Source organism: Cavia porcellus, unplaced genomic scaffold (genome assembly GCF_034190915.1).
Source record: "Cavia porcellus strain 051 isolate PalLab524CR breed Dunkin Hartley unplaced genomic scaffold, mCavPor4.1 scaffold_25, whole genome shotgun sequence".
NCBI classification, from domain to species: Eukaryota; Metazoa; Chordata; class Mammalia; order Rodentia; family Caviidae; genus Cavia; species Cavia porcellus.
The window spans coordinates 38852935-38869390 of record NW_026947508.1 but is presented as its reverse complement, the minus strand read 5'-3'; the positions used below and the strand labels follow the sequence as shown (position 1 = coordinate 38869390).

General features: G+C 43.5%; 2 protein-coding genes across 2 annotated transcripts in view; one reads left to right on the top strand and one right to left on the bottom strand.

The window, feature by feature from the left end:
- LOC106025875 (uncharacterized) overlaps nt 1-6322 on the bottom strand; it is an 89089-nt gene extending 82767 nt beyond the window's left edge. Inside the window, exon 1 of the mRNA XM_063235131.1 lies at nt 6106-6322. Coding sequence (XP_063091201.1) covers nt 6106-6322 — 217 coding nt within the window. The remainder of the gene's footprint in view (nt 1-6105) is intronic.
- A 261-nt stretch (nt 6323-6583) lies between these two features.
- The window catches only part of Rimkla (ribosomal modification protein rimK like family member A), a 35752-nt gene continuing 25879 nt past the window's right edge, over nt 6584-16456 (top strand). Inside the window, exon 1 of the mRNA XM_003462501.5 lies at nt 6584-6894. Coding sequence (XP_003462549.1) covers nt 6732-6894 — 163 coding nt within the window. The 5' untranslated portion in view covers nt 6584-6731. The remainder of the gene's footprint in view (nt 6895-16456) is intronic.

Sequence of the window (16456 nt, the reverse complement as noted above, 5' to 3'; positions counted from 1 at the left end):
GCCTCTAGAGTCCTGGAATTACAGGTATGTATCTGTAGCAACTGGCTGTAGCTATAGATGTTTCTAGGGGGGGAAGGACAGTGAGAGGATGAGAAAATAGGAGATGAAGGCTGGGATGCTCCACCACTGTAGCAAGTTTATTTATACACTCCAAAGAAGAAGGTCAATTTCAAGCAGGTGCTTAGCAACTTGTTTGCCTGGCTGGCCTGGGGCCCATGGAGCTGGAACAGCTTGTTTACATGGCTTGCTTTGGGCTCTCTGTGTTTTCAGGCTGGCCTTGTGTTAGCCCCACACATGTGAACAGTCTCCAACTTCAACAGTTCTCTACACCTATCACCATGTCCGGCTTGTTTATTGTTTGTTTATTTTTACAAACTCCATTTCAGGAAAGAAGAGATGCATAGGACAAGGTATGGGTGAGTGACATGGAACTTCTAGGCCCCCTCCAAGTGTACCAATCCCCAGCTCCTGAGTGCATTCCCCAACCCAGAAACTCTCTGAACACTGTCCATTAGGGGTTTTAAGGCAGCTTCATTAAACATGCATGCTTGACTGCATCACTGGCCATTGGTGACCAACTCAACCGTTAGCCTTCTCCTGTCCCAGCAGTGGAGTTGGACTGAAAGTTCAGAACCTCTCATCCTGTGGTTTGCTTCTCTGGTAACTAGTCCCTCCTAAGAGCTTTCCAAAAGTCACTTCACTAACACAAACCCAGGTGTTGTTGAAGGGGTCTTCTCATGAATAACAAAAGATGCTCCTTTCACCTCTCATATGCCTGAGCTGTTTCTAGAACTGAGGACAAAATCCAAGTATTATAACTAAAAGTGCTCCTATCACTTAGGAAATTACAAAGATTTTAGGAAATATAGCCAGGACCTGGGAATGAACATAGATAGATAAATTTCTTGTTATGTGCAGTATCATACCAAACATTAACTAGTTTACATTTTGTGAGTAGTTGGGATCACTGTGTTAACAGGTCATTCCCCTCTTCCTGCTGAACAGGCCTACCCCAATCTCCATTCAGCACACACTTAGATGAGTGAAGTAGGTTTACTGAAGCAGGTATGATGGTGCGCATCTGTAGTCCTACTTACTAAGTGGGCAGAGATGGGACGATTGTTTTGAGCCCATGAGCTCAAGACTATCTTGGGCAACATCTTGAAAACAACCAAAAACCTGTTCTACTTTGAAATTCTGAGCACCTCTTTCTTTCTGTGGATCTACCTAGGCATACTGCTCCTAAATTTTCTTAGGGGAGAGGTGGGGCTGAAAAGTTTCATTGCAGCCTTAAACTTAGGCCATGTGATTCAATTTGGTTTTTTGGCAGAAACTCTGTTTCAGAGGTTATTGGGTGTGCTAGCTCAGCTATGATTAAAATGATCTTTTTGTGCCTCTCCCAATTTCTTGTTTATAGTTCCCTTGGGAATCCTAAGACTTGGCAAGATGATTAACAGAGCAAAATTGGCAATTTCTGGTTTTTGGTTAAGGAAATTGTACTCTTGGTCATACTTTCTCACAAATATTTGCTATCCCTCTCAGGGAAGGATTATACTTCTTCACTTCATTAACAGTGGCCTTGGCCAGATATACTTATTCTAGTGAAGAAATATAAGCAGGGCTGGAAGATTTAGCTTAGTGACATAAAAGCACCTGACTGGCAAGAGTAAGGTCATGAGTTTGATCCCCAGTACCAGAAAAAAAAATATGAGCATATTAATATGCATCAGTTCCAGGTCCAGTATGTGGTTTACCAGGATCACTTTTATCTTCCAAAAGAGGTAAACATTGTTCTGAATACAGATTACTTGTCAGCCTGGAGCCTGGCATAAAGACAACCTAAGGATAGCTAGGTTGTCCTGCCACTGACATATATGCTATTTTGAGAGAGAAAATGTTCCGATTGTAAGGCACCTTGGGAATCTCTTGTTACCATAGCTGAATCTAGCTTATCTCGACTGATATATTTACCTGTATCAAATGCCATTGCTTATCGTACCAGTGTTTAGTCTGTCTTGATTCTTTCCAGTGTTACACTGGTATTCACCTACCTCTTCATGCTTAGGGAGGAAAGTCCAATTTCTGCCCACACAGGTGAATTTTTCTTTTTTCTTTTCTTTTTTTTTTTTTTTTGTTGGTACCAGGGATCAAACTTACAACCTCATGCTTACCAGGTAGGCGCTTACACCACTGAGCTAAATCCCCAGCCCCATACACAGGTGAATTTTAATAAAGTTAAGCCACTCATGATAGTTTCTTACTCTTGCTAGTATGAAGCTGAAGTTCTCTGAAGAAGCCAAGTCTGCATGAAGAGTCTGCAGACTGATCTCAGCAGAGCAGAATACTGTGATTGTGGAGAAACAGAATATTATACATTGAGGACCGAAATTATCTTGGGCTACCTTAAGCGTTTTAGAAAAATAGCCATTTGCTTTGAACCTTTGTGTCTGACCTAAAATTCTTGTGATTATTAGGTGAATCTGTAGGGATACATTACCAAGCTTAGTAGACATTTAGTTTTCATTAAACTTATAGCTAAGAATACTATAAAATAACAACTGAAACCTAGTAAAATAATTTCTCTGTTTTGCTGTAGCCCGCCCCCACCAATACTTTTGTTAAACACATTGATTTATAGACTTCTTTGTAACTATAAAAGTTCATGTAGCTGCTTCCATATAGAGTAGCTAACTTGGACCATGGACTACTCATATTTAGCTCAGAATAAATGAATTTCCTATTTGCTTCAAAGCAGAGTTGTTATATCATGCCGGCACTAGTGACAGTGTGCAAGACTGTGGAAAGTCCACTTCAGGGCTCTGAAAAAGGTTTTGCTTGCTGATAGAAACAGACACATGGGAATGCTGGATGTGGTGCCCATACCTGTAATCCCAGCCCTCAGGAGGCTGAGGCAAGAGGACTGATGTGAGTTTGAGGCCAGCCTGGGCTATATAAGTGAGTTCAAGGCCAGCCTGCACAAAAAATCAATGAGAGAGAGAGAGAGAGAGAGAGAGAGAGAGAGAGAGAGAGAGAGAGAAGGAGGGAGGGAGAGAGAGAAAGATAGGGGGAGAGGAAGGAAGGGAAAAAGGAAGGGAAGAGAGACACATGGGAAGAAGAAAGAGTCTACTTCTATTGGAATTTGTGCGTGCATGTCAGCTGGCATTCTGGCAGCCATTTTGTAGCATGAAGGTACTAGCCTCAAAGTGTTAGAATGAAAAGATAGCAAAATTTGTTTTTGTTTGTGGTACTGGGAATTGAACGAAGGTCCTAAGCAAGTGCTCTACCACTGACCTACATCCTCAACACTATTTATTTGTTTATTTATTTTCAGACAAGATCTTATCAAGTTGCTCAGGTTGGCCTCAAATTGTGATTCTCCTGCCTCAACCTTCCAAGTGGCTACTACAGGCAGGCACTACTTTACCTTTACTACTTTACAGCTGGCCATCCACTGTCTGCTCATGAAGAAAAATCTAGGCTCTTGATAATGCTATTGATGCCTTAAATGAACCAACTCTAGAGCTAATCAGTCCCCAGTTTTGTTATGTGGAATAATGTATTTTCCTAATTGTTTAAAACAGTTGAATCTGGAACGAAAGGAGAAATAATGAGTTTAGCTTCAGGGACACTGAGGTGATGGCAGAATAGCATCCCTTCCTATTGCTCAGGAGACATCAGTGTTGAATTTGAATTTGGGCATCATCTGTAATTGGTCTGCTCTGCTCTGTTGTTAGTATAACAAAATTCCTGAGGTAATCAACTTGTAAGTAGGGAAGTTTATTTGGCTGTTTGGAAGGCTTCGGTCCATGGTTAGTTGGCCTGTTGCTTGTGTACCTCAGTGTGGAAGCGGGTGACAGAGGGAGCAAAGGAAAAGAGGATGAAGCTGGGTTCCTAAAAGCCCCACAGCTGGTCATCCTCTGTCTGCCCGCTAAGTTCCACATCTCAAAGGTTCCCCCACCTCTCAATAGGGCCACAGAGTAACAACCTCACCCTTAACCCATGGCCCCTTGCTGGACACTTCTAGCATAATTTATCTTAGAAAATAATCCTATACCTGGGGAAAATACCTCTACCTTTGAGGAATTTTGATGATCCAAGAAAATATTACTCACATACAAGAGTGGTCATTTCCTAGGTGGACAGAAGTCTCAGGTCCTCACCTATGGACAAATCCTAGAAAAGGGGATCAGAGAGGTGACAGCACTTACCTAGTGGGAGGAGCAAAGAGAGTTAAGAAGGCAGTGGCTACTTCTGCATCCAGACACTGCTCAAACCCAGGTCTTGAAGAAGTTGGCAGGTGTTTGCATGTGACCTATATGACTTAAACATTCAAAAGTTCAGTGGGGATGGCTTTGAAAATGGGATTATAAGCAATTTCTAAATCTGCTGACACACATCCATCCTTTAGCAAATTGTCAGTCCAGTAAACTGTGGTTCTCATCACCTTACGTTAGATGGAGTGTGCTTGCTTCTGCTGCACGTAAACAAGAGATGAACAGAAGGTGTATAAAAACTGAAGTTCTCTGAAGAAGTCATACCTCTCCTAAGGACCCTGCACTCTTGTTTAACCTCAGCTGAGAAATTTTCTTGGGTCATCTTGATCCTTTTAATAGCTATTTATTTGCAACCTCTGTATCTGGTAAAATTTTCAGAATATATTGCTAAGCATAGGACCTGTAGCTTCCATCAACCCTAAAGTTAAGAACACTATAAGGTAGCATCTGAATGTTAAAGACTTTCCTGCTTTGCTGTGGCCTGCCTACCTAATGCCCTAGCAAAGTACTTATTGAATATATTGATTTATGACTTCTCCGTTCTGTGGCTATAAAAGTTCATGTCACCTCTTTCACAGTGAAACGTGTCATTTGAGGCAATCTGAATCCATGTACTGGGACCACAGTCACTCCTATTTGCTCCAGAATAAACGATTTTCTTATCTTCCTTAAAGCAGAGTCATCATTTTATGTTGATTCTTGGACCCTATGTGTCCTTCCTTTCAAACAGATATGGGACAGGACCTCTTCTGGACCCAGGGTCAGAAGAACTGTTATCAAAAGGTAGGTCAGAGAATTTCTTCAGGGTACCCTCCCTCTTCTACATAGCAAGGAGGAAGAAGTCTAGAGTAGTATTTCTAGGCTTTAAAACTGGCTTTAGGAGAGTTCTGGTTTCTACAACCCGACTTGGGGAAGATGTATTCTGGTTTCTATGGCATATATAGGGCATCAACAAGGGACAGAATAAAGATTGGTGGTAGAATGTCTGAAAGAGACTCTGCTTCTGCCGCTGCTTTCGAAGCACTGAGAATATCAACACACGCCATGCTGGAGTACTTTTTCTGAGCTATAACAATAGCCTATGTTGATTCTGTGGAAGTCTTGTAGGAAACATCAGAGTAAACAAAATAGATCTCATGGAACACAAAGGAAAAAATGTCAAAATCCAAGTGGATTTGTGGTTAAAATCCTGAAAATTACTAACCTGTAAGCACTAGATTGCTGTTACTTTGAGAAAATACATGCAGAATTGGAAGGAGGTGTGTTTTGCAAGACAAAGCCTGCTCCAAAAAAATTACTTTTTGAAATGTCATTTATGGAGAACTTCTCCAAAGGTACATCTTTAATGGGCAAATACATACACCTACATGTTTATCATGGAGTTCATACGTTCCCTGAAACATCTCCTTTCCAGTTCTCATTGCAGGGCCTACCTTGAAATTATCAAATTACTCATGCTTCCCTATGCAAAGAAAAAAGAGACATATTTTGATGAGTTGGAAGAACAAATACAATCTTTAAAGTGGCCAACTTCAGTCCTACAATTATTTAGAAAGGAAAAGCTGGCTTTAAAAACTGTTGTTTGCAGGCAGGATTTGCAACTGGCTAGGACCAAGGATGATGCTCCAAGATGACTCAGTTGTATGGCCTGGAGAAATGAGGGGAGTGAGGGAAGAGCCAAGACAGTGGTCCTGCTCACCAAAAGGGGTCTTAAACCTGGTTTTACAACACGGAGGTCGTGAAGGCCCAGAGCCGGTGCCAACCAGGAGAGGGTGTCCAGTGCATCTTTTGAACTGGAAGCTGCTAAAAATCAATTTCCCTTACCTCCTACCCGAGCCTTTGGGCCACAATTCAGAATTTTTTCTAAAGGTCCACTGGAGACCGAGGCGAGTGACCTTCGCCAGGCCTCGGAATCTCCTCTGGGAAGTCCCCGCGGCCTTCTCTCGGGCTCCGAAAGCAGCTACCAGCGCCCCCAGCCCGAGCGCTCGGGACGCCTTTGGGGCACCCCTGCCGCCTCCCCAGCGGGACCCTGACACCCTCGTCGTCATCCCGGGCCGCCGCCGAAGCCCCTCTCGCTTCCTCGCGCCAGTCGGGGGGTCCAGCCCGGGCCAGCGACGCGGCCCGCGGGCTCACCCCGGCCAGCGAGGGGTCCTCCCGGCCCCGCCGCTCGCCGCTCGCCGCTGCAGGCCCTGCCCCCACCCTCCACGGGCGCCGCCCGCCGGGCGCCTCTGCAGCCGGTCGCGCTGCCGGCCCGCGCCCACCGCCGCTGCTGATTGGCTGGGCGGGCGGCGGCGGCGCGGAGCGGCCCGGCCGCGCGCTGGGTCAGGGCTGCAGAGGCGCCTGGCGCACTGGCAGTAGCGGAGCAGCGGCGCACACGCCCCGACACCGGCCCTGCGGAGAGAGCGGCCCGGGGCGCCGAGGGTCCGCGCCGCGCGGGGCGCCGCCGCCGTGGCCGCCATGTGCTCCCAGGTCTGGCTCCTAACGGACCGGCGTCTCAGCGAGGATTACCCGCAGGTGCAGATTCTGCGCGCCCTCCGGCAGCGCTGCTCCGAGCAGGACGTGCGCTTCCGGGCGGTGTTCATGGACCAGCTCGCCGTCACCGTCGTCGGCGGCCACCTCGGTGAGCGAGGCGGGCCCCGGGAGGGCGGGGAGGCGCGCCGGGCTCCCCCAGGGCCTCCCCTATCCGAGGCTTCTTCGGGCCCCGCGAGCCAGCCGGCCAGCCGCTCTTCACCTGGGGTTGGAGAAAGCCCCTCACCTTGATAGCCTCTGTTAATCTCCACCGTCTGCCCTGAGGCCAGGGTTTGAGGACGTGATTTATTAATTTACTTAGGGGACTTTGTGTTGTAAGAGACCCCGTACTCCTGAAGCCTCCGGGTGTCCAAGGAAAATGAAGCTGCAGACACCAGATTTACAAATTCTACTTGCATGGATACCTCGTCAGTTTAGACTGAAATTTAAGAAACCCACACTAAATGTACAAAATTGCTATTATGTTGGCTGTTTTGAAAACTTTTCCAGCAGCGTGTATGCATCGGTTTTCTACAGTGAATATGATTCCCAAACTCGGAAGCTACATATGGGGGAAATGTGAAAAGATGGGAGCTACCTTTGGAGTGCAAAGTGCGAGAGACCTTTGATAGGTTTTCTTTAACTCCTCTTTCTTAAAAGTGTTGAATTCTCATTCCAGAAAAGCCAAGGTTTCAGGTACATATTGTTCTGACCTTACTGATCACTCCACTGCTGTATCCAAGAGGTTTTTCAGGGGTAAGACATGGTTATCATCTGTGACCCTGACCTCAAAAGGTGAAGTATGTTTTCAGATATTCTGTGTTATCCTTAGTGCTTAAGCCTTCTCAGATTTAGGAATCTGTGGTTTAGGAACCTCCCACTCAATGGCTTGCTAGTTATCTCCAGTGCTTTGCTAGAAGCTTCATAGGGTCCAGGACTCAAGGGGAGTCCCAGTTGGTCCCAGTTGGGATATTGTCCCCATTATCTCAGCCACAGGCCAGTGGCCTGTTTAAATAGGTACATACAGTACTTTTCTTTGACAAGGAAAAGGATTCCAAATGCTGCACAGGCTACTTCCAAGGGAGCTTATGAATATGACTTATCTTTAACTGGAATATATGTGTTGTAGATTTTTTATCTATACGTTTATCTGAACCATATGTGATGTCAGATTGTGTATCCTGTTGGAGAAATATACTGCAGACATCAGGTGCCTTATGTTTAATCTAAACCAATGACTTTCAGATGTTAGGAGTATACACCTTCTGTCTATCCTTGATTTACTGAAACTTACAATTTGAATGCAGAACTATATTCTTGAATAAGGAATTTGCAGACCTGGATCCTTATTACACTTTTAGTGTAAAAATCTCAGCTTTGCTTCGGGCAAGTCACTCTGTCTTTGAATTTCAAGTTTCTCATTTAGGAAACTTAAGGGTTGAGGTTTCTCCGGGCTGAAAATTCTGTATTTCAATACTATATTTAAATAGGGTAATCTTAAGAGTTGGCTGATCTAGGTTATATCTTTACACCCCTGAGGATGAATTTGCTTATTTATTTTTATTTTACAACTTGTAAGTATGTCTTTTTTTTTGAGGTATAGTAACCAGAATTTCACGTCATATTTATTTTGCAGACTCATCACAAATTCCATAAAAGTAGGAAGATGCTCTCTGTATTTAAAACTTCATTTTGAAGAATCAGCCATAGAAACAATGAAAATTAAAATCTAGTGCTGCAGAAAACGTGTACCCTTTTGTTTAGTGTCTTAAAATTGAGTCAATTAATGTGTGAAAGTATTTCAGCCTATCCACAAACTGGAAATTTTTAACAAGAAAGTCTGCACAGCTATTTGCTTGGTCAATGGAGAAATTGAAGATAGGTATTTTTCATGCAATTTTACTTGTTAATTCTGAGGTACCAATGCACAAATCACAGCACATAAGACAAACCTATGTGATCATCATTTCCAACTCAATAAATATTTTTGAATGAATAAAGAGATGAACTCCATTTCCCAGTTTCTTCTGTAATCATTATAGAATACCCTAGACAGTTTGTTGAGCTATTATTCCCCTGAAAAAATTCACAGGTTTTGTAATGTATAAATGTACACACTGAAATTGATGCTGTTTCCCACTTGAAATTTATAGAACATGAGCCCTGTTCTGTAGGGACTTTGAGATATAATCCATTCTAATTTATTTATTTTATAAAGAACTTCATGCTCAAATGGATGAAGTAACTTCCCCAATGTCACCCAAGTGGTTAATGGTTATATTGTTAACTTTTCATTGCTGGGACAAAATACCCAACATACACAGATCTTTAAAGGAAGAGATGTTTATTTTGATTCATAATTTCTGAGGTTTCAATCCATGGTTGGCTGGTTCCAAGGTAAAAGTATCATGGTGGAAGGGAATGACAGAGCAAAGCTGCTTAGCTCAAGCAGCAAAGGAGCAGAGAACAGGGGAAGAGCCAGAGAGTGAGTCCTTAGACGGTGCCCCTATGATCCACTCAGACACACTCAGAAATGTGCTCTGTTAATCTCAGAAAATCAAAATGGCAATCAAGATTAACTACCCCAGCAGTTGCAAACCTGATCTTGTGCTGGGGGTTCAGATAGCCCTGAGATCAGTCCTCAGCATTGTAAAGCAAAGCACCCCAAACACTGATCTGCGAATTCCCAGTAAGCGACCTCAGGCAGTCGCTTAAATTCATTCGTCTGAGAATTTGAATTTCAGTTTGTATCTGGATATCTGGCAATAGACTTCTTCCAACAAGAGATGAAAAGTTTTAGTTATAAAGGTTGCAAGTCTTTTAAACATGACTAGAACTGAAAAAACTACCCACATGCAAGTTCTCGTGATTATTTTTATTCTAGTAACTTGCTCTCCCCAACATAAATTTCCATCTGGTGAAGGGATGACTTTCAGGGCGTAAGCAGTTCTGTAGAACGTGTCACCTCTCTTGGCTTCCTACCATGTGTAATGTGAAAATCCTATCCATCTCTATTTCCTTTTTAGAAATTGCAAATTCTTCATTCATTCTCCAGCAAATACATATTAATTCTCAACCCTAGAGATAAGATAGTGAATGCATCTATTAATAATCGTAACAAGATCCATATGACATTCTGTGTCAGTCAGGTCTAGTTTCTTTTTACATGTTAACTCTCAAACACCAGTAAGGGTTCCTGAGTACGTAGTAGTGGATGGGAGTTAGACCTGGCACTTGGTGACTCTGGCCTGAACACTTTCTTTCTAATTTTATCAACATTTTATTTATTTTTTAAAATTTTATTTCAAATAGAAGAAAACAGAAAAATCACGACAAAAACAGCGACAAAAAATGACAACCACAAAAAAATAGCAATACAGGATTTCAAACCAAGATGATAGGAGTTTAACAATGGTTGTTATATTGCATATTATCTTCAAAATAGTTGCCTAGGTTACCAGATACAGGCTTGCAAAATTGATCAAACAACATAATTTCCCTTTGCGCAGTTTCTTTCTCTTTTACTATATCTATTGTAACTTTTGGATCTTATTTACTCTTTCAGTTCCTTACACTAGTGAGACACTGTGGTGTTTATACATGCAAGTCTGATTTATTTCACTTACGAGTATGGTTTCTACTTGCATCCATTTGTCCTTAAAAGCTTCAAGTTCAGCTGAGTAGTACTCCATTGTATAAAAACACCACATATCTTTTATCCATTCTTCAGTTGATGGGCATTTGGGTTGTATCCAACATCTAGCTATTACAAATTGTGTAGCTATAAATGTGGGTGCACATATATTGCTATGGTTTGATGTTTTCATTTCTTCTGGGGAGCTACCCAGAAGGGGAATAGCTAGGTTGGATGGAACCTCTAATCCTGATTGTTTGAGGAATTCCACACTGGTTACCACAGTAGAGTCCCACCAGCGGTGGAGAAGGGTTCCTTTTTCCTCACAGCCCTGCCTGCATTTATTGGTGGTTGATTTCTTGACATTGGCCATTCTGTCTGGAGTGAGATGGAATCTCAGTGTTGTTTTAATTTGCATTTCTCAAATGACCAATGATGTGGAACATTTTTTCATATATTTATTTGCCACTTACATTTTTTCATCTGAGAATTGTGTATTCATCTCACATGCCCATTTTTGGATTGGGTCTTTGAATTTGGGAGCCTTGATTTTTTTCAATTCTTTGTATGTTCTACATAGAAGTCCTTTGTCTGAGGGACACTTGGCAAAAATCTTTTCCCAGTCCGTGTGTCCTGAACACTCTCCGTCTCATCCCGTGCATTCTGTCTCACGCATCAGCCTATACTCACCTCACCATGTTATTCTTCAACTCCCAGACTTACACTAGAATCCTTCTGGGTGAACGTCCATTCCCTCACATGGTGACTTTTTTGAATCAAAGTCAGGACCTCATGCCTGCCAGGGAGGCACCGCACCACTGAGCTAAAGCCCAGCCCACACATGGTGAATTTTTATTCATCCTTCAAGTCCAGCACAAGTCACTCATCTATAAAGTCTTGAACTCCCTGTCCCTAAATAGTCACTATCTTCCAACTGCTGCCAAATAACATTGCAAATACCTTTTAAAATAATGCATCATGTTTTTGTAGTTTATCTATTTACAATATTTATATACCTTTTGTCTTTGAATGAAAAACTGGGGACTCCTCAAATGAATGCTTCTTAACTGCTGTATAGACCTTCATGTAATGTTTGTTGAATGACTGAGTGAAATGCTTTAAAGGCTAATTTGAAGTCTTTTATTGTAATTAGCCTCTGTGTTTGAGAGATCTTGATTCAATATGTAAATTTTTTTGTGATGAGCTGTTAAAAGAGGAAAGATTTAGTAGAACTAAATTCTTTAACTATCCTGGGTCTGAATCATTAACTGGCTCTAGAAACTAGTTACAAATTCAGGGACCAATACAAAGACAAATGAAATGAGTCTGAGCTGGGAAATGAGGTTGTGTTGTAGTTTTTTTCTTAGGAGCAGAATGATTCAGCATTCTTTCTCGTTTAAGAGCAAAACGCTTGGTGACCATAAAGCAATTTCTATCATTATTACTATTGTTAACTATTTCTATTTCAGTGCTGAGGATCAAACCTACAGCCCTAAATATGTTAGGCAAGCACTCTACCACTGAGCCACATACAGAAATTTCTAGGTCAGCCTCTAAATCAGTGCTCTAAAATCCCTTTTCCTGGCTCCTTGTAGCAATTGGTAAGGTTTAGGAGGGGTGGGAGAGAGGAATCCTAAGTAAATTTGTATGAGGTGATATCTTACATTTGCCTCTCAGAAGACAACATGAGGCCTTGGCGATACAGAGGATGGATTTCCATCTTGATGTAAGAAGACACTAGCAAGAAAGGGTACCGTGCTATATTAATGAGCTTTCTGTGACAAAATACCTGAGAAAATCAGCATAAAGGAAGACAGATTTTATCTGGGTTTGGTGGAGGAAAGTTGTCAGCTTCATGATGACCAGAAAGCAGAGAAAGAGGAAGAGAAATCCAAGGACAAAATATGCCCTCCAAAAGTGACTTCTTCCAGCTAGACCCTGTCTTCTGACTTCTCACCGACCCCCAGTAGTACCACCAGCTGGGGACCAGCCTTTCAACACATGAACTTTGGGCGGCACTGCAGAGCCAAACTGTGACACAAGATAATTTTGTGCATAGAGCGAGCCAGTGGTGGTGAACCACAGCAGGCTGTTTGTTATCACTGAAAGCTCTAAAAGACTTGCGTCACTGAGCCAGGCCTCTAGTGTCAGTTTCTGCTAAAGCCCTGTCCCTAACACTTGGCAATCCTGGTGACACTACTGTGCAGCATCATTGGAGACAGAAGCTGGAAAATGGGCAGAAGCATCTACTGTACAATATTTCACAAGTGATGCAGGGATACAGTTTAACTCACAGGCCCACATTTATATCTGTAGGCTGACCTTAAGGACTGAGAAGTGTTAAATATTCTGTTTATGTGTTTATCGGTAGTTTTTAGGGCTGCCTCATTAAATGTTGGCTAGAGTTCTAAGCCAGTGGATTGGAATTCTTTGTAGACATCAGAGTGACATTCACAGATGTCCACCTGCTGTTACTACGATAACACTTCCACCAGATTAGTTAGCTTTGCCTACTGGCAAGGGATACGGCCACCACTCGTAGAGGGCAGAGGCCCGTCCCCCTCACCTAGCCCTGGGTCCTCCTCACTCCACTTCCTGGCGTGGAGCCCCCTGACACAGGCACATTCTTGCCACCCTCGGCCCTGCAGCCAGTCCCCCAGGAGCTTGCCCACTGCCCGGAGAAAGCTCATTTCATCTGAGTTTATATTGTTTCATCAGCCTACACAAGGTCTGAAATTATTGGTTTACTTTTATTTGATCTTCCACTGTTAAAATGTGACCTAAGACTCCACTATGTGAAAAGGGTCAATTAATACTCATCTTGATTGTTTATTCCTTATTTCTATTAAATGCTTTAATATGTATCTAATCACAAATATCCTTTCATTCCACCCATTTCTTTCATTTAACAGATACTTGTTGAACATCTGCTCTGTGCGGGGCACCGGGGTGGGCACCGGAGACGTCATGAAGTGGGAGTGTGGGTATGGCCTCACCTCATGATGACTGTCATTCATTCATTCATTAATTGTTCTGCCAGAAAGTATCTATTGCCTGCCTACTGTTTGGAAGGTACAGTCTAGTGCCAGAATAAAAGAGCAGAGATCTCTATCTGTCAGGGAGGTGAGATTCTAGATGGGTGAGGTGGAATATAAATAAGGTGAGTAAAATATAGTATAGTATGTTTGGGGAAAAAAAAACTTAGGGAGCTGGGGATTTAGCTCAGCGGCATAAGCGCCTGCGTTGCAAGCGCGTGGTCATAAGTTCAATCCCTAGTACTGATTTTAAAAAAAGCTAAGGAGGAAAAGCAGGTTTGTAACATTAGGTTGGCTGGGTGGGGTAGTCTTCACCCAAGGGGGTGTTCTGTGGCAAGCTGAGGGAGGTGGGCATGCAGGCCACTTAAGCAGCTGACTGCAGAGTGGGTCAGGTGCAGACCAATAGCAAGGGAGACAGTGGGGCAGCGGGAGCAAACAAAGGGGCGAACATTAGAGAGAAGGCTGAGGTAAGAGGAGGGGAACAGATGTACAGGGAGGGCCTGAGGGCCCTCAGAAGCCTTTAGCTTCTATGCTGGTTGAGCAAGGAGCTCCACTGGAGAATTTGCAGCAGAGAAGTGACATGATCTGTACTGTGGGCACACAAGGTCATATTGGCAACTAGAAGTTTTGGCATAGGTAGCTGGGAGAATAAAATGGGCCATTTGCTCATATGGAAAGGAGTAAATTTGGGCTGGTGAGTGTCAGGACTCAGTCTAGATGCCCAGTGAATGTCCAAGTAGAAATGTTAGGTAGACAGTTTTGGTTGAGATTGGGATTCGGGGCAAGACTTGGTTGGAGATAGCGAAGTGTCCACTCTTAGGGACCAGTGTATCTGTGAGTAGAAAAAAGCCTCTCAGGCGGGAGCTGTGGGACATTCTGGGGCTGAGTGGCTGGGAAGGAAGTACAAACAGTGCAGAGAGCTGAGAAAGAAGAGTGTGGTGTCCTGGAGGCCAAGTGGAAAAACCAGTTCAGGAAGGAAGGTGCACTCTGATAATGTCAAGTGTTGCTGACCTCTGAGGATTGAGAACTGATTTGGCAATGTGGATGTAGCATTAATGACAGTAATAAGGACAATTTTAGTGAAGTGATAAAAATAGTGAGTACACACAATCTTAGGAACTTTATTGTAACAGAAAGGCAAAACAGACGAAAACTCAAAGGGAAGATGGGGGTGAGAGGCTTTCCTTGAAGAAGGGAGACGTGATGACATGTTTGTGTGCTGATGTTGATGACCCAGTAGAGAGGGAGACATTGATGTTGCCAAAGAGGGAGAAATGGCCAGAGCTGTGTCTTAGGTTAAGAGGAGCTGGGATCTGCTTTATATATTGATGGGTTGGTGTAAGTTAGGAGTAAAGACAGGTATTGTGACAGTTCAACCAGTACGAGTAGAGAGATGATAACCTGTAAGTCTGAAATAGTGGATAGATGTCATTATGGGAACTTACAAAGTTCTTTGATTGCTTGACTTTTTTTATATAAAAGCATGAAAAGAGAAAATTCCGGTGTGCTGGCACACTCCTGTAATCCCAGCACTCAGGAGGCTGAGGCAGGAGAATTGTTGCAAGTTCAAGACCAGCCTGGGCCACAAAGTGAGCCAGCTTGGATGCATAGTGAGACCCTGTCTCAGAGACAGAACAGTGAAAGTTTGAAGTGAGGAGAGGAAGTATGAAGCAGGATTGAGGCTGAATGAATAGGTCAGGAAAATATGATTTCCAGGCACCATTCAGGATGCCCTTGAGACAATCAGGCTTGTACCCTTTTCTCTAGGTGTGTCCCATTGCAAAGCAGTGCACAGGCAGGAAACAGAGCATCGCATCATTCTGACCAGAGTAGTGCTTTAGTCAAGCAAGCAGTGACTTCAAGAATTTGAGGGCAAGTGCCAGAGAGTGATTGTGCTGCTGGACAGTGGAGCTTAAGAAGGGATGTGAAGGCAGAAGGGAGGGGATACAAAAGAGTCATGAAAAGACAGGAGACTCCATATGGGCTTGAGAGTTCTCAGTGGGACAAAGGAAGGTTGGAGTTGGGGTACTAAAGGAGTAAGCTGGAAAGACAGGAGATGGTGGTTGGAAATTGCAGTTATGACAGTTACACCACAATGTACAAGCACAAAGGCTGCAGTATACTGGGGAGTGCTGTCTTCTGAAATACCAGGGACACTGTCTCCTGCAGATTCTCCAGGTCCATTTCCTTAAGCTGATTCCTGCACCTTATCTGTTGTGACCCTCATGCATCCCTTTGGCCCTGAGCACTTGACTCCCCTGGGGCCGCTTATGAGCGCTAGTACCTGCACATCTATGTGGTGGCTTTCTCTAGTCACAGGTGCCCTCTCTGCCTATACGTGCACAGCACATCAGGAGACCCAGCGAATTAAACCCATGCACCCCATGAGGGGATCAGTCAGATGCTGAGCTTGGTTATAAATTTACAAAATCGCCAACTCCCTGCCCTCAGGTGAGGTCAGTGAGGGATATGGAGGTACTAATCCTCAGCAGAAGTGAGCCCCAGAAGGTGGTAACGCACTTGAAAGCCTATCCTTCATTTGTCACATTCCAGTGTTTCCTGAAATCATCACCCAAATAGGCTACTTGCACTTAAGTGGTGGTCTGAGGGTATACTTCTGAAGAACCCCAAACTAGTACCAGGAATGACCCAAAGTAGGTGCTAGCTAAATATTGACTGAATTAATACATAAGACAATAAATGTGTGAGTAAATGAAAGAATGAATGATTTAAGTCATGTCTGTCTGCTTCCACAAAGAGACTATAAGCTTCTGGAGGGTGGGCAGAGATGCCTAGTGCTCCTTTGTGTTCTGCATAACAGTGTGTCTGACTCATACCAACCACTCAGTAAGGTTGAACTAAATTAAATAACTTCAGAATAGCAGTAGGTAGAAAGAGAACGTGGCTGCATAAAAGAGTGGATTTTAGTGAGGTGGAAGTGAGATCTCTGGGCGTCTTCCCAGAGAACTTTAGAGTGAAAGGAACAGTGGTAGCAGCCTCTGCCC